The following is a 21,743-nucleotide window of genomic DNA, read 5'->3' on the forward strand; positions in this document are numbered from 1 at the left end:
TGTGTGTGTGTGTCTGTGTGTGTGTGTGTGTGTGTGTGTGTGTGTGTGTGTGTGTGTGTGTATGTGTGTTGAATTGTGAGTCAATGATGAAGAATAATGTCAAGCATATTTTGTTGAGTTGCACTTCTCTTTTTTTCCTTTTTGATTTTGTCTGACTAATTATTCCAGCTAATCTTATGGACTGTATAGGACAGGCAAGAATCAGCTTGGGCTTCAGCCTGCTGCTTTTTCCTTCACACAGTTGTTATGTTTTTGTTGTTGTGAGTCTTTATAATGTGCACATTTGTTTGGGAAGCTTCTTTTTCATTGTTGTCAGTTGATTGCACAAGATTGATTGAATTTACACTGTCAACCAAAATCAACTCTTCAATCATTCATGATGAAGATGATGGTGATGGTGGTGATGATGATGTTGATGATGATGATAATGATGATGATGATGGAGGTGATGATGATGTTGATGATGATGATGATGATGATGATGATGATGATGACGATGATGAGGATGATGGAGGTGGTGATGATGATGGTGGTGATGATGATGATGGTGATGAAGATGATGATGGTGATAATGATGAAGATGATGATGGTGGTGGTGGTGATGATGATGAAGATGATGTGATGAAGATTATGATGATGGTAATGATGATGATGATGATGATGACGATGATGAGGATGATGGAGGTGGTGATGATGATGGTGGTGATGATGATGATGGTGATGAAGATGATGATGGTGATGAAGATGATGATGGTGATAATGATGAAGATGATGATGGTGGTGGTGGTGATGATGATGATGATGATGAAGATGATGGTGATGAAGATTATGATGATGGTAATGATGATGATGATGATGATGATGATGATGATGGAAGCAGCAACTTCTCATTCTGCTCTCCTTCATTCAGTGTTCAACTCTCAGATCTTCACTGTGCAGTGGTGTCTTCAGCTCTGCAGTCCAGCCCCTCCCACCTCACAATGCTGGACCTGAGCTGGACAATCCTGAAGGATCCTGGAGTGAAGCTGCTCTGTGCTGTGCAGAGTCCAAACTGCAGACTGGAAGTTCTCAGGTCAGTTCCTGCTTTCTACTGGTGGACAGTGTGTGTCAGCAGATGACAACTGGTGTGTAACGCTGCTCAGTGTGAAGACTTTGAAGCAGATATTAAAGACTCATCTAGACAAAGTGGATGTTGTTGATATTTTCATGTCAACAATCTGCAGCCAGAAAAGACTTTGGATGGTGGAAGAAAGTGTGGAAAATGTCTCCAGTCACTTGAGAGCTCAATGGAAGTTGTTGATTGGTGATGAAGGTCACATGACTGAGCAGAAGATCCTGTGAAGGCAGATTAATAGTGCAGCAGTATTTCTTCATCTTGTCCTTTGAATGTGTTTGACATGTAACAAGACTCTGATGACTGAAAACAGCCACAAGCACACAAAGGACTCACTGATTATTTTCCATCTTCACTGCTGATTGGCTGCACACTGACTGACACACTGCTGTTGTTATTGTGTTGACAACACACTGGCACAATGACTCCTTTGAGGGAATGACTCAGTGATCCCAACAGCCGCACATCTGGATCATCAACAGGGAGGAATGACTCTGAATATGACATTTGCACCATGGAAGGAATCAAATATTCATTCTTTATTCAGGTTGGAGAGGTGCAGTTTGTCAGAGCTCAGCTGTGATTGGCTGCTCTCAGCTCTGAAGTCCAACCCCTCCCACCTCAGACTCCTGGACCTGAGTCAGAACCAGCTCCAGGATTCAGGAGTGAAGGAGCTGAGTGGTTTTCTGCAGAGTCCAGACTGTAAACTGGAGACTCTGAGGTCAGTTCACCCTCTTCACTCTACAACTTCTATCACTCTTGTTATTGTTGTCATGATTTTCACTTCACTGCTGTTGGAAATTCAATTTGAAGTCACTGGTTTGTGTTTGAAATGAGTGAAACTGGGTTTAAAGGTCCAGTGTGTAAAATACTGCAATCTAGTGGTCAGATTTCAGATTGCAGCGCTCACTCACTCACCCTCTCTCCCTCCCTCTCTGTTTCTGTCGTGTCAGATTCTGAAGTCCACATTTCACTTTGATGTTCAGAGTGATGACACCCTGGAAAAACTCTCCATCATTTATTCTACATTCAGGTTGGAGAGCTGCAGGTTGTCAGAGCTCAGCTGTGATTGGCTGCTCTCAGCTCTGAAGTCCAACCCCTCCCACCTCAGACACCTGGACCTGAGTCTCAACCAGCTGCAGGATTCAGGAGTGAAGGTGCTGAGTGGTTTTCTGCAGAGTCCAGACTGTAAACTGGAGACTCTGAGGTCAGTTCACCCTCTTCACTCTACAACTTCTATCACTCTTGTTATTGTTGTCATGATTTTCACTTGACTGGGGCCTGTTGCAGGAAACTAGGATGAGGGATTAAGCCAGGATATCTTGGTTATCCTGGATCAATTGATGTTTGATGTGGTTGCACAACAGTGGGATAGGTGGAAGTGAGATATGTTCTGCTAGAAGTTACCGTGGAGATTTATTGTGTGGAGTGAGCTGCTCCAGACCAGGCTGAGTTCCAGGATCTATTTCATCCTTGTCTCAGTCAACAGTCACCACCAGTGGAAGGCAGTGCTTCTTCCACTCAACACTGCACATTGTTATCACATTCACCTCCAGCCACTGTCATTATTTCAAGCTTTGGAATCATTTCATTTCAATCATGATAAAGAAATGAGTTGAGATCATATTGCAATCATTGGATCATTTCTAAGATGACTTCTACTTTGCCATGCATCCTATATAAAAATACACATCCCATAGAAAGATGAAGACACATCAAAGAGTAACATGAGCTTGTTTTTGTGACAGTGGACGGTCCTGTCACTATGCCTCCAATTGATCATGCGCCCTGGCTGCTTGGCCAAGGGAAGATCCCTTTGGCTGAATGCTTGGTGCGGATGACTATGACCTGGGAGTCTGGGCTTCCAAGCTCGCAAGCTTTGAAAGTTCGAGAGTCTGGAGACTCATGGAGATGGCAGCTCGATAGAATGGCTCCCGAAAGAACCGAAGAAATCACAGACCTACCCCCATCCAGTTGAGTAATATCATTTCCACATACCACGGTAAACGTACAGAGGGGGTAAGACGACAAACGAAGCCCCTGCTTCTATATAACAATCGGCAAGAGAAAGGAAGTAGTTACAGCTAACTCCGTGAAGCCACGGGCTAACGAAGAAGCAAGGACGAGATGGCTAGCTTAGAAGTGTTACTAGAAGAACTGAGAGGTTTCCGTCAGGAAAACAGCAAACAACTGAAGTCTATCAAGGAGGAAATTAATAAAACGAATGCAAGAATCAGCGAAGTGGAGGAGCGGGTGGAGAAAAATGAAGAGAGGACTCTAAACACGGAGGAAGTGTTAACCGGGCTGCTAAAGTTACACGTGAAGCTGGAAGAAAAGCTAACGGACCTGGACAGTCGATCTCGTCGGGAAAATGTCAGGATCTACGGTGTTCCGGAGGGGTCCGAGAAGGACTCGGAGTCGATGACTACATTTGTGGAGACCTTACTGAAAGAGGGGCTCGGTCTGGTCGAGAACGCGGCAGACGTGCGGATAAAAAGAGCACATCGGGCGCTGGGACCGCAACCCCCGAAGAATGTATCACCACGTTCAATACTTGTGAGGTTTTCGAGCTTCAAAATGAAAGAGTCTGTACTGCGCAAGGCTTGGCAACAAAAGGGACTCTTTTGGCGTGAAAAGCGAATAAATCTCGACCACGACTACCCACCAGCCATTCTCAGAAAACGACGAGAGTATACGGAGGTTCGTAGGGCTCTGAAGGAGAACGGGGTCTCGTTCCAGACCCTTTTTCCGGCGAGATTGCGAGTGAGATATGAAGAAGGGCCCAGAACCTACGACAACATAGAGGAGGCTACGGAGGACATGGTCAAAAGAGGTTACAAAGTGAAAGTCATCAGTTCACCTGATTCCCTGAAGGAGCAGATCGAGCGGCTGACCTGGACTAGGACAGGAGGGAGAAGAGAGAAAGGCGCCTCCAGCTCTTCAAGAGAAGTCAACTACAAAGAGAGGCTCCGGGCATTTAGGAGAACATCACCACCAGCTCCTTGAGAACTGAAGGATACCACGTTTTTCCTCTTGAGGTACACTTCTCAGATAGAAATTTCTACATAGGCTAAGTTAAAGATGATAGTTTCACAAAAAGGTTCGTCAGGGTCCATCCGGAACTGTGCTGCTGCCACCTGAAGGGCCCTCACCAATAGATTTGGGAGGACATTCCCTTCCGGGCTGTCACCAAGAAGCTCAACAGGGTCTAGGTTATGGACCCCTGTTTGGAAGCCGAGCTTGTTTTGTTTTGTTTTTTGTTTTTTTGTTTTTTCATTGTGCAGTGAGTATGTATATTCTTGCTTTATCTGTTCATGTTCTTTTAGTTCTAGTGGGCTTGAGGGGGCTCTCCAATGTGATTGGTGAAATGGAAGACATCACTTAAATGGAAAGAAAACAACTGAAGGTGGTTTCATTCAATATAAATGGTATGCATAATCCGATAAAAAGATGGAAGATTTTATCTAGAGAAAGAAAGAAAAGGTCCAAATAGCTTTTCTGCAGGAAACCCACCTAGACGATTCTGAACATGCCAAGTTGAATAAGATGGGATATAAATATGTGTATTTTTCTTCCCATGCTTCGGGGAGGCGAAGAGGGGTGGCAACTTTAATATCAAGTACCCTGCACTATGAACATATTGCAGAACATAAAGACAAGGAAGGCAGATTTGTTTTGACTACAGGGAAAATTGATGGCGTCCTGATAACTCTTATTAATGTTTATGCTCCACCTGGTAGTGACTGGACCTTCTATAGACACATATTTGAAATGACAGTAACAAAAAGTCAAGGGGTATTGATATATGCCGGGGACTTTAATGTTAGATTAAACCCGAATTTGGATTTGTCTAATGGAAAATCTAATAAACAAACTATCAGTAAAAGAATCAGAAACATGTTAGAAGAAACTGGATTGGTGGATGTATGGAGAGTTAAAAATCCATGTCGTCGGGATTACACGCATTACTCCCCTCCATACAAAGTATACTCACGCATAGATTATTTTTTCATGCTCAAAGATGATATTCATAGGATAGAAAAATGTGAAATCGGCCAGAGCCCTAACTCAGACCACAGTCCAATTTATGTCTTTTTTTCTGACTAAGAAAAACAGATTCACTCTCTGGAGGTTTAACACAAACTTGCTGAAAAATAAAATTATTAAAAAATAATTTGAAAGATGAAATTAAAAGATACTTGGATGAAAACGACAATGAAGAGGTGGGGCCAAGTATACTCTGGGACGCGTTAAAGTCGGTGATCAGGGGTAAAATAATAGCAATCTCCTCAAACGAAAAGAAAATGAGATTACAAAAACAATACAAACTGGAGGAGGAGTTAAGGAAACTCCAACAGGAGCATTCTAAAACCTTCTGGGAGGTAACAAATATTAAAATCAAGGAAGTGAAAAGAGAATTGGATGAGTTAAACACACTAGAGATACATTATAGAGCCTTTGAGCCAAAGGATAAGGCAGAGGCCTGACATAACAGGAGTTGCGATGGCCTCTGGTGAACAAAAGCTATCCCTGTTCGCTGATGATTTAATACTAACTATAACAAATCCAACTAAAACTATACCCATATTAATGGAGATGATTGCGGAATATGGTTCATTGTCGGGTTACAAGATTAAGATCAACAAGACTCAGGTTTTAACACTGAATTATGTCCCTCCAAACAAAATTAAGAGTTTGTATAGATGGAATTGGGAGGCGGATTCCATAAAATATTTGGGGGTTTTTCTAACAAAAGAATTTTCCAGGACTTTCGATGCCAACTATGGCCCCCTAACATCAAGACTAAAAATAGACATACAGAGATGGAATGTGATCCCTTTTTTCAATTTACACTCCAGAGTTGAGTCAGTCCACGCTTGTTATATCTATTTCAGTGCTTACCTATCTTGATTCCGGAGAAACAATTTACAGAATGGGACAGATTAATATCACAATATATCTGGCAAGGGAAAAAGGCCAGAATAAGGTACAGAACACTGCAGTTGAAGAAAGAGAAAGGGGGGTTGGGTCTTCCCAACCTACAGGAATATTATCTTGCAGCTCAACTGAAACCATTAATCTATCTATGCTGTCCACAATACAATGCAGGATGGAAAGACATAGAGAGTTCCTCAGTGGAAGGTGTACCTCTCTTATCGATGTTGATGGACAAAGAACTACAAGAATATTTTGATGATACCGCATGACTCGATGTTATACACAATGCTAAACTCTTGGAGAAGAATAGTGAAAATTTGCCATTTAGGTAACCAGATCAAAATGTTCAAGTGGTGCGCTTTTGACTCGGCTTTTAAACCAAACAAGAATGACGGGAGATTCAAGGGATGGATCTCAAAAGGATTAACCACCTATTATACATTTATCAAGAGGGGGGTGTTTCAGAGTTTTGAAGAACTTCAAAGGTCAAATGGGTTGGAGAAGGATGACTTCTTCAGATATCTGCAGGTTAGGTCTTACTATAATCATAATCTACAAGAAATTTGGGAAACAGCTGGACCAGGATTCTTAGAAGTGCTTTTGTCATTGTTGAAATCAGGTTCCTGTACTAAAGTTGTCTCCAAGTTATACAATGGTATTCAGCTGTTCAAACAAGTTGACACAGACTACATAAGGAATAAATGGCAAAAAGAAGGAAATTTAATTATTTCAGTTGAAAGCTGGGAAAAGATTCACAAATTTCAATGGAAGACCTCAAGCTCCAATTCATGGAGGGAATTCTGTTGGAAGAACATTGTTTGGTTTTTTGTAACCCCTGCCCAGAAAAAACATCACAGCAACAGTGCAACCTGCTGGAGACAATGTAAGACAGACAAGGCAAATCATTACCATATCTTCTGGGGTTGTCCGGTGATCAAACCATTCTGGGATCAACTGTGCATGCACTTAAATAACATTGTTGTTGAGAAAATTCCTTGTAAATGTGAAGTCCTGTACTTAGGAGACATCTCATGGGATAACTGGAATTTGTCAGATAAAAAACTCATGGCAATGCTTCTGGCAGCAAGCAAAAAAACTATCACGAGAAAATGGTTGAGGACTGAAGCACCTACAATTGATGAATGGATTGATATTGTTCAGAATATTTACATTCTAGAGAAATTGTCATTCTGTCTTAAAGGTCAAAGAGACTCCTTTTTCAGGATATGGACAAAATGGACGGAATATATAAAAGCTGTAATTTCTGTAAACTGAAGGAGTAAACCCTCTCACTTGCTCACTTGTTCCGTTCTGTTATGGTTATTGTTGTTAAAAAAATACTGGATTAGCAATTATATTTTCATATCCACACTTGATGTGGACTTTATATTGTACGCAAGAGAAATGTCTGTACACTTGCTTCTCCAAATAAACAATAAATTACAAAAAAAAAGAAAGTTTGAGAGTCTGAATCCCCGTCCCAGGCGCAAATCCTCATGGAGGCTTATGAGGAGGTCAAAGATGGCCAATCCGTTAATCCCAGCTCCATAACCGGGGTCTATGGAAGGAAGCCGCGTGCATGGTGCACTGATCCAGGATAGCTTTCACCTGGCTTGATGAATCCGTGTCTTCTCATCCTGGATGGCTTTTAGTGCAACCCATGAAGCCTGGACACACGTGTTGTGGATTGGTTGAACGCTGAAGGCTTAGTGACTCATCTTGGATGACGCAATCCTACTTTGGTGCAAGGGGGCCCAGACACCAACATCATCAAGAGCCAGTAATGGACTCCACAGTGCAGCACTCGTTCGCTCACCCTCCCTCTCCCATTTTATTCTGTAGTGCCAGATTTTGAAGTCGACATTTCACTTTGATTTTCAGAGTGATGACACCCTGGAAAAACTCTCCATCATTATAAACTCTCCATCATTTATTCTACATTCAGGCTGGAGAGGTGCAGGTTGTCAGAGCTCAGCTGTGATTGGCTGCTCTCAGCTCTGAAGTCCAACCCCTCCCACCTCAGACACCTGGACCTGAGGTTGAACAACCAGCTACAGGATTCAGGAGTGAAGGTGCTGAGTGGTTTTCTGCAGAGTCCAGACTGTAAACTTGGAGACTCTGAGGTCAGTTCACCCTCTTCACTTTACAACTTCTATCACTCTTGTTATTGTTGTCATGATTTTCACTTCACTGCTGTTGGAAATTCAATTTGCAGTCACTGGTTTGTGTTTGAAATGAGTGAAACTGGGTTTGAAGGTCCAGTATGTAAAATCCTGCCATCTAGTGCCATCAGATTGCAGTGCTTACTTGCTGACGCTCCCTCTCCCCTTCTTGCCAGTGAACTACGGTAGCCTTCCAGCATCATAAAGGATGTGGTTGACAGCAAAGGTGTCTAGTTCTCTGTATAATGATAAAGTTCCATCAACACAAATATTACAACCATCTATTAGCATCACAATCAGTCATAGTCACAGCAGACAGTCCAGTGCTAGCATGATTTTCAGCTAGCGCTAGCATTAGCCACCTGTATGAGCACTTAGATACTGTAGATAGATCCAGCTGGACTCAGCAGAAGGTCAAGGGTCAATGCAGGTTCTATCATCTCAGTCAGTTCAGAATTGATGAGCAAGATGCAGAAAAGATTCCACTGCATTTCAGTCACTTAATAACCATTTGTTCTCAGCACTTGCTTTATTAGAGGATTCCAGCCTCCAACCATCAATATGAAACTGTTTCTCAAACTGATCTTCCCAACCAGCCGCCTACAAATATGGCGGTGCAAGATGGCCACGACCTTTGACCTTCTGTCTGTTTCTAGAAAGAAGCATTCTAATGGCAGGAAAAGCAGAGGACTTTTATTTTCTACTAATCAAAGACTTCAAACTATATTGACGGTTGTATATGAAGCTTTCAGCAATAAATCTGCACTGATTTTACACACTGAACCTTTGAGGCAAAATGAATCAATGAATTCCAACATTGTTAACAGATGATCAGTGGTCACATGACTAAACAGGTTGATATAAAATATTTTATTGTGGTGATTCATTATTTCAGTATTATTGTTGTGCTTCTGATTGGTTTAATGGACATTACAGTGTTATAGACATTCATATTTTTAATTTCATATAGTGATGAAAACTCCACTCACTCCATCATTTATTCTCTATTCAGGTTGGAGTTGTGCAGTTTGTCAGAGCTCAGCTGTGATTGGCTGCTCTCAGCTCTGAAGTCCAACCCCTCCCACCTCAGACTCCTGGACCTGAGTTGGAACCAGCTGCAGGATTCAGGAGTGAAGGTGCTGAGTGGTTTTCTGCAGAGTCCAGACTGTAAACTGGAGGTTCTGAGGTCAGGACTGGTTTGGAACCAGTGGATGATGGTTTCAGCACCAAACACACTTCATCACACATGTTGAATAAACATTGAACTGAAGGTTGATTCATATCAAAATGACATCCAGAAATATGAAAACTTCATTCTGTTCATCAGTGGTCATGTGACCAAACATCATTTCAACACACATTAGTTTTGGACTGAGGATTTAATTTCAAGGTGACATTTTCTGTAGTGTCAGATTCTGAAGTCGACATTTCACTTTGATTTTCAGAGTGATGACACCCTGGAAAAACTCTCCATCATTATAAACTCTCCATCATTTATTCTCTATTCAGGTTGATTGACTGCAGTTTGTCAGAGGTCAGTTGTGATTGGCTGCTCTCAGCTCTGAAGTCCAACCCCTCCCACCTCAGACACCTGGACCTGAGGTTGAACAACCTGAAGGCTTCATCAGTGAAGCCACTGATGGATCTTGTCCACAGCAGAGACTATCAACTGCAGGCGCTGGGACCGCAACCCCCGAAGAATGTATCACCACGTTCAATACTTGTGAGGTTTTCGAGCTTCAAAATGAAAGAGTCTGTACTGCGCAAGGCTTGGCAACAAAAGGGACTCTTTTGGCGTGAAAAGCGAATAAATCTCGACCACGACTACCCACCAGCCATTCTCAGAAAACGACGAGAGTATACGGAGGTTCGTAGGGCTCTGAAGGAGAACGGGGTCTCGTTCCAGACCCTTTTTCCGGCGAGATTGCGAGTGAGATATGAAGAAGGGCCCAGAACCTACGACAACATAGAGGAGGCTACGGAGGACATGGTCAAAAGAGGTTACAAAGTGAAAGTCATCAGTTCACCTGATTCCCTGAAGGAGCAGATCGAGCGGCTGACCTGGACTAGGACAGGAGGGAGAAGAGAGAAAGGCGCCTCCAGCTCTTCAAGAGAAGTCAACTACAAAGAGAGGCTCCGGGCATTTAGGAGAACATCACCACCAGCTCCTTGAGAACTGAAGGATACCACGTTTTTCCTCTTGAGGTACACTTCTCAGATAGAAATTTCTACATAGGCTAAGTTAAAGATGATAGTTTCACAAAAAGGTTCGTCAGGGTCCATCCGGAACTGTGCTGCTGCCACCTGAAGGGCCCTCACCAATAGATTTGGGAGGACATTCCCTTCCGGGCTGTCACCAAGAAGCTCAACAGGGTCTAGGTTATGGACCCCTGTTTGGAAGCCGAGCTTGTTTTGTTTTGTTTTTTGTTTTTTTGTTTTTTCATTGTGCAGTGAGTATGTATATTCTTGCTTTATCTGTTCATGTTCTTTTAGTTCTAGTGGGCTTGAGGGGGCTCTCCAATGTGATTGGTGAAATGGAAGACATCACTTAAAGGGAAAGAAAACAACTGAAGGTGGTTTCAGTCAATATAAATGGTATGCATAATCCGATAAAAAGATGGAAGATTTTATCTAGAGAAAGAAAGAAAAGGTCCAAATAGCTTTTCTGCAGGAAACCCACCTAGACGATTCTGAACATGCCAAGTTGAATAAGATGGGATATAAATATGTGTATTTTTCTTCCCATGCTTCGGGGAGGCGAAGAGGGGTGGCAACTTTAATATCAAGTACCCTGCACTATGAACATATTGCAGAACATAAAGACAAGGAAGGCAGATTTGTTTTGACTACAGGGAAAATTGATGGCGTCCTGATAACTCTTATTAATGTTTATGCTCCACCTGGTAGTGACTGGACCTTCTATAGACACATATTTGAAATGACAGTAACAAAAAGTCAAGGGGTATTGATATATGCCGGGGACTTTAATGTTAGATTAAACCCGAATTTGGATTTGTCTAATGGAAAATCTAATAAACAAACTATCAGTAAAAGAATCAGAAACATGTTAGAAGAAACTGGATTGGTGGATGTATGGAGAGTTAAAAATCCATGTCGTCGGGATTACACGCATTACTCCCCTCCATACAAAGTATACTCACGCATAGATTATTTTTTCATGCTCAAAGATGATATTCATAGGATAGAAAAATGTGAAATCGGCCAGAGCCCTAACTCAGACCACAGTCCAATTTATGTCTTTTTTTCTGACTAAGAAAAACAGATTCACTCTCTGGAGGTTTAACACAAACTTGCTGAAAAATAAAATTATTAAAAAATAATTTGAAAGATGAAATTAAAAGATACTTGGATGAAAACGACAATGAAGAGGTGGGGCCAAGTATACTCTGGGACGCGTTAAAGTCGGTGATCAGGGGTAAAATAATAGCAATCTCCTCAAACGAAAAGAAAATGAGATTACAAAAACAATACAAACTGGAGGAGGAGTTAAGGAAACTCCAACAGGAGCATTCTAAAACCTTCTGGGAGGTAACAAATATTAAAATCAAGGAAGTGAAAAGAGAATTGGATGAGTTAAACACACTAGAGATACATTATAGAGCCTTTGAGCCAAAGGATAAGGCAGAGGCCTGACATAACAGGAGTTGCGATGGCCTCTGGTGAACAAAAGCTATCCCTGTTCGCTGATGATTTAATACTAACTATAACAAATCCAACTAAAACTATACCCATATTAATGGAGATGATTGCGGAATATGGTTCATTGTCGGGTTACAAGATTAAGATCAACAAGACTCAGGTTTTAACACTGAATTATGTCCCTCCAAACAAAATTAAGAGTTTGTATAGATGGAATTGGGAGGCGGATTCCATAAAATATTTGGGGGTTTTTCTAACAAAAGAATTTTCCAGGACTTTCGATGCCAACTATGGCCCCCTAACATCAAGACTAAAAATAGACATACAGAGATGGAATGTGATCCCTTTTTTCAATTTACACTCCAGAGTTGAGTCAGTCCACGCTTGTTATATCTATTTCAGTGCTTACCTATCTTGATTCCGGAGAAACAATTTACAGAATGGGACAGATTAATATCACAATATATCTGGCAAGGGAAAAAGGCCAGAATAAGGTACAGAACACTGCAGTTGAAGAAAGAGAAAGGGGGGTTGGGTCTTCCCAACCTACAGGAATATTATCTTGCAGCTCAACTGAAACCATTAATCTATCTATGCTGTCCACAATACAATGCAGGATGGAAAGACATAGAGAGTTCCTCAGTGGAAGGTGTACCTCTCTTATCGATGTTGATGGACAAAGAACTACAAGAATATTTTGATGATACCGCATGACTCGATGTTATACACAATGCTAAACTCTTGGAGAAGAATAGTGAAAATTTGCCATTTAGGTAACCAGATCAAAATGTTCAAGTGGTGCGCTTTTGACTCGGCTGTGAGGTCAGTACTGGTTTGGAAGCAGTGGATGATGGTTCCAGCACCAAAGCCAGTTGATCCCACAGCAGAGGTCCAGTGTTCCCAGTCACAGTGTGAGAGGAGGATGGTGTCGTCCAGCTGCTCCTCATTCATCCAACATCTGCTGCCAAACTGCTTCTTCTCTCAGTTCACCCCTCAATTATTGATCAGTTCATCTTCATCAGGCCTCAGTATCAGTCCAACACTCCATGGTCACATGACCTTCATATGTTCCACACTTGACATGTGACTGAGAGTCTGCTTCTTCTCACCAGTCACTCCATCATCTCCATCAACAGTCAACGTCTGTGTGATGATGCGTTCAAGGACTGTGAGTCCTGACTCCTGCTGTCTCTTCTTCTCTCTGCAGGTGGGAGAGGTATTGAGGGAGGATGAGGAGGAGAGTGAAGAGGAGCGCTCCATCTAGTGGTGGCTGACAGAACTGCGTGTCACGATCTTTGACCCCAGTGGAGCCTGGTGGCTGGCGGACTGCTTCTCCCTACAAGCTGCTGTGGTTACTGGGAGAGACGTCCCAGAAGCCACTGGTGGAGCTGAATCCTCAGTGGAAGAAGCAGGACTTGGAGCAGCTGCTCAGTGAAGGCAGCAGCAACACAACCACTGCTTCTGCTCTCATCATCCACGGCTGGAACATCTCAGCATGAAGGTTCCACACATCAACAACACACTGCTCTGCTCTCACTTCAGACTTCTATAACATCTTCATTTTGGAGGTGAAAAATACTTTTCAAGAGACTTTATTTCTGCTGCAGGTGGGAGAGGTATTGAGGGAGGATGAGGAGGAGAGTGAAGAGGAGAGCTCCATCTAGTGGTGGCTGACAGAACTGCGTGTCACGACCTTTGACCCCAGTGGAGCCTGGTGGCTGGCGGACTGCTTCTCCCTACACGTTGCTGTGGTTACTGGGAGAGACGTCCCAGAAGCCACTGGTGGACCTTGCAGTGCCACATATGGACTCTTGGATTGTTCTTGGCCTTCCAGTGAAGCACTGCGTGAGCACTGGAGGTCAACCATGACTGATAGAGGTCAAAGGTCAGAGGTTTGACCAATTACAAAGACCATAATTAATTAGATTATTTTCTTTAATGGAGTCCCAGCACTAATAAATATATATTTGTATGCGTACCCATATAAGTCCATCAATGTTTAATGCACCTTTTTTCTTGAGCAGTATCTTTAAATCTCCACCTGCTTGTGTTTGCATGTTCAGGTAGATTAATGTGTATGTAGATCTATGTTAGTAGCTTCAATGTGCTGTGAAATGTGGCATCTTCACCAACACTTGTATCATTTGACTCAGGTGTCTCAGTGTTTGCAGAGTCATTGCAATAAAGCGCTCAACACCCTGGTGGTTCTGGATTGTTCTCGGGGGTTCTAAGAGCTAAACACCCTGGTGGTTCTGGATTGTTCTAGGGGGTTCTAAGAGCTAAACACCCTGGTGGTTCTGGGTGGTTCTGGATGGTTCTAGGAGCTTCTAGGGTGTTCTAAGAGCTAAACACCCTGGTGGTTCTGGATGGTTGTAGGAGGTTCTAGGAGGTTCTAAGAGCTAAACACCCTGGTGGTTCTGGGTGGTTCTAGTACAGACATGGGCAAACCCCGTCCTAATAGAGTTGCCGTATGTGACGTCATTGGCAGTCGCCTCTGTCCGGTGGGCGACTGCCAATGACATCACATACAGCAACTCTATTAGGCCAAACTACATCGGTTGATTAAGGTTATCTTTTTTTTTTCTGTCAATCCCTGGTGTATTTACGGTACTTTGTTTGTATTAATGTTGTATACACAAAATTCTCTCTCTCTCTCTCTCTCTCTCTCTCTCTATGTATTGTTGGATCAGATTTCCTTGTGCCGTGCTGCTGATCCGCGTGTTGGTTGAATGAAGAGTCACAGGAGAAGAATGCCAATTTAAATATGTCTTTAGTAAAGAAATCAATTGAGGGTACAACTATACAGAGCTCTGGGCCCAGTTCAGAACCCTAGCAACACCAAAGTATTGTCAGGGCATGAAGTCTGACTGCTCTCTGTCCCTTGACCCAGTCCTTTTATACAGAAAGAAAACATGCAAACACTCCCAGGTGTTGTCCTCTTCTGACTGGCTGCCCGGTCTCCAGACCCAAGCCTCATTGGATGTTGGGGCAGCCTTTGATCCAAGTCTCTGATTACTGAGTGCAACAGGAAACAAGTCCTTATTTGGCAGGGAGCCAAATGATCCATCATTGGTTCCAGCGTGACCTGTTGAAATAATACAGTGCACAACATGCCTGAGGTCACAGGCTCCTCCCCCCCGTGCCTCCGATGGATCATGAGTTCTCCCCCCTGTAAATGACCGGGTTATAAAGTCTTATGGTGGTCGCAAAGTCAGTTAGCTCTCTGTCCATCCTCTGGTCCCCCATGGTCACCCTCTGCTCCCCCAGGGTGATCCGGTCCCCCAGGGTCACCCTCTGGTCACCCACTGGTCCCCCAGGGTCACCTTCTGGTCTCCAGGGTCACCCTCTGCTCCCCCAGGGTCACCAGTTAGTGAGGGATGTTCTTCCCTTTGTTCCTTCTTGAGCTCTTTGTGTGACTCCTGCAACAATGCCTTTTCTCTATGAGTAGGTCAGCCAAATGATTAAACAGCTTTATATTAATAATCATGTTATTATAAACAAACATCTTCTCTGGAAACACACCAGGACAAACAGCCCACATCAGAAAAACACATTTCAGTCCATAAAATGTGTGTATTTATTGATCTATTTGTAGTAGTTGATAATAGTTGATACAACTCACTGCTGACAAGGTTTACACAACACAACAAACCGTTGAGTTCAAAACCCAAAGAATAATTGTGTACTTTTCACACACATCCCCGCGCCATGTTCACTGGTCAGTGAACGGGTCACGTGACCCCGTACGTCACCAGCAATCCATGGCTGTGTCTCAGTTCAGGCGCTGCATCCTTGGAAGGCTGCAATTTGAAAGGAAGTTGCATCACCGCACTGCGCTGAAGGCTCCTCCCAATTCCCAATAGTCAGAACGACGCTCCAAATGCTCCCTACTGTTAGCACCAAGGCTAAACCACGACTATCCTTCACCTCCTTCTGTATCCCAGGATGCTTTGCGTGCTGCTGCTGCAAAGCATCCTGGGATCCTGGGAAGTCAGCTGAAATTAGCGCCATTAGCGCAAAGACACCGCGTATAAATTTAAGTATTGAAATTTCACATCAAATCTTCAGTTTTTAACGCAGGGTTTTTACTGATTTGAACATCCAACCAACCAATGGTGAGCTTGATGCTATGAAAACCACACTTCCGGGGTTGGCCAGCAGGAGGGAACGGCGGTGACGCAACCAGGAAGTACGCCCAAGGCTAGACCGTCCCGTGAGGTTATCGGGGAGGCGGGGTTTGGGTCGGTCCTTCTGGGCCGGGTCCTTGGGAGGACGCTTCCTTCAGACGGAGGACGCTTCATTCAGACGGAGGACGCATCCTTCGGACGGAGGACGCTTCCTTCAGACGGAGGACGCTTCCTTCAGACAATGGAGGCTTCCTTCCAAGGATGCAGACCCTGGATTGAGACTTAGTCCATGAACTGCTAGTATGTTTTTCTAGATATACAGCGCTTACTGTCTAGGTGGGAACAACTGGCTGTGTGTGTGTGTGTGTGTGTGTGTGTGTGTGTGTGTGTGTGTGTGTGTGTGAGACGGGCACTAGTAGACAGAGTGTGCGGTCCTCTGGGACGTGGTCCTGCTGCTCTGGCTGCTGAGGCTCATGTGCTTGTGGAGGCACGGCAGCTTCCTGGCCAGCAGCTTTCTCAAGTGGCTCTGGAACTTCTTGCCCACAAACGTGTAAAACACGGGACTGACGCAACAGTACACGTAGGCCACGTTCTGCGTCACGTACAGCGCATAGTCCGTGGCCTCCGAGGCGGCACACGATGAGCCGCCCCCCGGCTGGGGCCGGAGAGCTCGAGGGCGCGCAGGAAGACTATCACGTTGTAGGACGTCCAGCAGAGGAAAAAGGTGAAAACGGTGACAAAGATGAGCTTGACGGTGCGGCACTTGTTCTTCAGCCGAGTGGACAGGACGCGGACGGTGATGCCGGTGTAGCAGTACATCACCATGAAGAGCAGGAGCAGGAAGAAGAGCAGGAACTGCTGGTAGCACGGTGCTCTCGGGGTACCCGGCCTCCTCGCACATCAGCCCGTCGAACGGACTCTCCCACACCGTCTGCAGGACAAACTCCTTGGCGCTGGCCGCCACGCTGACCAGCCAGACCGTCAGCGTTCCCGCCACGGCGTTCGCCCTCCTCCTGCTCTTGGCGGCCGGGACCGCGTGCACCACGGTCAGGTAGCAGAAGCCAACAGAGTAGGCGCCGCTGACCAGCTTGCACAGCGCCTCGCCGAAGATCCACTCCGAGAGGTGGTAGGTGGCCCAGAAGGGGAGGCTGGAGGTGAAGAGGACATTGGACAGGACCAGGTTCAGGAGGAAGACGTTGGTGGCGGTGTTGAGCTTCATACTTGTAGATGACAAAGAGCACCAAGCCGTTGCCGAGGTAGCTGAGCAGGAAGTTGACGTAGTAGAAGACTGGGATGATCCTGGCGCCAAAGTGGTTGACGCCGGTCCTGGGACACAGCTGGACCGGGTCGCTGACCACGTAACCCGGCTCAGAGGTGTTGGCGGTGTCGTTGAGAAGCTGCTGGAAGAGCAAGTACTCGTCGTCGTACTCCTCGTAGTCATGACCCGTACCGGACCTGTGGAAGACACATTACAGACGGTAAGTCTCAGTGGATACATATATATATATATATATATATATATATATATATATATATATATATATATATATATATATATATATATATACATATATATATATATATATATATATATATATATATATATGCAATTCATATTTTAACGGTTTATATAGACCCCTCAGGCTCCATTCAAAATGGGGTTGTTATTGTTATTGTAGGAGAGTTGCAGTCAACTGAGATTTGGAGAGAGTTTGGATTACTAGATTTTGGATAGTGTTTATAGTTTGGAGTGTTTGAGACTAGATAGCGTTTAGTTTGGAGATAGTTTTGAGAGCTTAGGGAGAGAGTGAGGAGAGGAGAGGTGATAGGATGGAGCCCCCTGTCCTGTACATCAATGTCCATGTTACACAAGCATCTATGCCAGGGGTGCCCATTACGTCCATCACGATCTACTGGTCAATTGCGAAGGGAGATTGGGTCGATCGCATGGAGAGAGAGAGGGAGAGAGAGAGAGAGAGAGAGAGAGAGAGAGAGAGAGATCCGCGTCAATTACAGCAGGTAGAATCGTTCAGGCAGGATTAGAAAACACGGTGGATCTGGTTGATTTTGGTCATAATGTACGATGTGCTGGATTTTGTTCTTAAATGTGCTGTGCTTTACATTCATTCATTCATTCATTAATTTTCCATACCCGCTTAGTCCCGAACTCAGGGTCACGGGAGTCTGCTGGAGCCTCTCCCAGCTGTCTTGGGGCGAAGGCAGGGGACACCCTGGACAAGGGTGTCCAGGGTAAATGTGACGTATCGGCTTTGGCACTATTCAGATCAAATAAAGACCAGACAGGGACAGGAAAAAGAGTTTCGCTGTTGTTTTACATGCAAAACTACCGGGGTTGTCGCGTGAGCTTGCAATCCTGGCGTAAACTGATGGAGACGCCTCGCTCGGAAAATGCGCTTCAAAATGCGCACGCACTGCAGACGCGCCGAAGATCCTGGGAGATGCTGCTGGCAAAACGTCTGCATCACACACACACACACACACACACACACACACACACACACACACACACCAATTATCCCTAACCTATGCGCTGGAAAACACAAAAATATACAGCAAAACATCTTAACGTAAACACACTTTTATTGATAAAATCAAACATAGGCAGATATAACCTAAACAATTTTAAACCATGAGTTTTCTGTGCAATGATGAGCATAAATGCACATGGGAACATGTTGACCCATTTAATCCTCTTTCTTTCTTTATCATTGGACTACAAATATATTTCTGAATTAATATGTTTTCCTGTTTTATAGTAGGTGGATCTTTTTGACTTGCTCATTTTAAAAGTAGCTTGCATGTTGAAAAAGTGTGAGCACCCCTGATCTATGCCCTTTTCCAAGTCCCACAATCACTTTCACTGTCATCTGCCTGATTACACCCATGCCATTTTCAGAAAAAAATTGCACAAACAGAATACATTCAAAAAATGTATCATACACATAGTTATCAAGTCAAGTTATTTATTTATTGTCATTGTTGAACAAAGTTAACAACAAAATTTGTTTGGAGCATCCCCATAACCACTGGCATCAGTACCCATAAAAATAATCATAAATAAGTGAGAAAAAAAAAACAAAAATATATATATAATTTATGTACAGAAATTATTTGGTCATTCATTTTTTGCAATTCATAGTCATTCCCAACAGACATAACAGACACAAAAATTCAATGCATCACAAGTGGTTCAGACACAGCTTGCCTGTGATTGTACATTTGGCCAGTAGGTGGTTTCGTGTGCACATGAAACTTCGAGAAATGAACCGTTTCTCGAACCAGTTGGCTCAAGTGGTTCAATGCCTCATGAGGCTTCACCTCACCATCACTACAGTCACTGCATCCTGAATCAGTCACACTCAAAGTCGCACACCACCTCTGCTTTGTTCTGGACTGTGGAATGGGCAATATTAATTTAATCTAATTACATTCTGTTTTATTACTTTATGTCTATTTTAATGCTCTTTATTGGTGCTGAATGGAAGTGTGGTTGTTGTTTTATGAGCTAATGGATAGACAAGGGGCCTATAACATAAGACGCTTAAATGAAGTGAATAGGATATGTCCACAATGTCAAGAAAGGAAGCAGGGTGTCTTTAAAATCGATAACATTTGAATAAGTATTAAAAGTTGAGTTGATGTTATACTTGTATTGACATTATGAGTAATTTATACAACTTTTCCCAGGAACTTTCCCCAATGATGAGGTTGAGGGCCCATCATCTGCAATTCAGCATTCTGCAGGTAGTCAACACCAAAACAAGCGTATTCAGCTGTCATAATCCTGTTTGTAAATAATACATATAAACTGTGTACTTGTAATATAAGTCAAACTTTGGTAACTTGAATATAATTCTCACAAAGGGATTTTTCATGTGTATGCACTTTGTACCTGTTATGAATTAAAAAAAAAAAAAAAAATCATAACTAAACTCAGTTGTTGGTTTCCATCTCTATAAGTTAACAAAGATACATAGATACCTATGAAACACTTGTTTATCTTGCTGAAACTAATACTAGGTTACTAGTACTAGATACACCAGTATACTCTCCCGGAGCACAGATCAACCCACTCAAACAAACAAAAAGCATTTTACTCAGTCAGATAAGATTACTAAATGCTGGATGATACACTGTTTTGTGCATTATTTGGGTAAATAAAATAGTTCTATTATTCATACCTCCGCCTACCATTTGTTATTACCTAAGGCATAGGGCATTTAAAAAAACTAAACAAATGTCATTCCGGTGTGCCACCCGTCTGTGCCCCGAGCTTGCCCCCCCAAGAAAAAAATTCTAGGACCGCCCCTGTTTCCAACACTGTGGATGCTCGGTTGTTTATTGCAGCAGACAGATAAACAATTAAACGGCTAAAGCCATCTATTCCACCGTGAATGACAAATCTCCAGCTTTCTGTAAAAAAGGGAGAGAAGATGGAAAGAGAAATCTAAAATATATAAGGCATCAGATAGCTAATTGAAAAAGGTTCATGCACAGCTTATTTGACACAAAAAAGGTATGGTACAAAGATGAAAAGATTTGGAGTGGGTAGAAAATCTCAATGTTTCATTTGTTCAAGTATTTAAAAACAGTTTTGAAAAATACCGTATTAATTTGTGGTTTCCATCTATGTGCCACATTGCATTTGGTGCAGGAACAGAATACTGCCTCCGTCTTAGTGTGCGATTGGCCAAGGCTCGCACTTCAGTCCCAATTGGGTCCACTCTTCTTAAGGAATCACGTACTCTTTGAACTACAACAACAGCAAAAAAAAAAGAAAGACAAACTACATAAAATATTAAAGGCACAAATCCGTGTTAACACAGATAATGCTGACAAAAGGTATGATTTCATTTATTAAATACCCCCCCTTTCTTTTTTTAAATATACCGCCATTCTTTTTTTAATCATCCATGTAAGCACTTTTAGCTACATTTTGTACGGAAAGCGTTATACAAATAAAGCTAATTATATTTGTTTGTTTCGGTTAAACTGATGCACAATACAGATTACTGAATACATTCATGTGGGGATCAACTTCATATCAAACTTACTTTGCACTCGTAATCCCCTGGCATGAAGGAATGCTCTCATCATTCTGTACCCTGTGTTTGGGTGACTGAGTTGGATTTCTGCAATGACGGCATCCAGCTCTTCATCACAAAGCGCTGAATACATGTCCGACATTCTAAACAAACAAAGAATAATTCCTGAAATTTTACTTGGCAAGAGCCAAAACATATATGATTAAAAGCGTCCATTTTCACTGCAACCATTTTGACGTGTATTTGTTGTATCATTAGTGTTATTAGGTACAAGTGTTGCTGCGTTCATTGCAAGGTTAACGTCATTTGCGTCAATAGATATGGAAAACAACTACACTTAAGTTTAAAAGAAATGTGCACGTTTTGTAAATGGCAATTTCTTAATATTATTATTATTATTATTATTATTATTATTATTATTATTATTATTATTATTATTATTATTAGTGTTCTGTTAAGGTGAAACAACAAAGAAGCCTTTAAGTCTAAATTGTTTAATAAATAGGTTAAGAGCAGTTGGTGTAAGTATGAAAGTCATTTCATTTATTTGTTGCATTAAGAGAAGCATTTATAGAGCGTCGTTGCCACCTACTGGCATCTTTCGGTAGTATTTCTGTTGTAATTTTGAAGCGAACTTTATACCGGAAGTAAGACACGGGAAACACACTGCCAGCGT

General features: G+C 42.9%; 1 protein-coding gene across 1 annotated transcript in view; it reads left to right on the forward strand.

Moving 5' to 3' along the window:
- Positions 1-15,783, forward strand: part of LOC142879632 (NLR family CARD domain-containing protein 3-like) — a 32,942-nt gene extending 17,159 nt beyond the window's left edge. Inside the window, exons 4-7 of the mRNA XM_076013008.1 lie at positions 1,662-1,835; positions 2,148-2,321; positions 7,998-8,175; positions 15,772-15,783. Of these exons, the coding sequence (XP_075869123.1) occupies positions 1,662-1,835; positions 2,148-2,321; positions 7,998-8,175; positions 15,772-15,783 (538 nt within the window). The remainder of the gene's footprint in view (positions 1-1,661; positions 1,836-2,147; positions 2,322-7,997; positions 8,176-15,771) is intronic.
- Positions 15,784-21,743: the final 5,960 nt, after the last annotated feature.

This window comes from Nelusetta ayraudi, unplaced genomic scaffold, assembly GCF_046127955.1.
Source record: "Nelusetta ayraudi isolate G7.1 ecotype Tasmania unplaced genomic scaffold, CSIRO-AGI_Nayr_v1 ptg000138l, whole genome shotgun sequence".
Taxonomy (NCBI): Eukaryota; Metazoa; Chordata; class Actinopteri; order Tetraodontiformes; family Monacanthidae; genus Nelusetta; species Nelusetta ayraudi.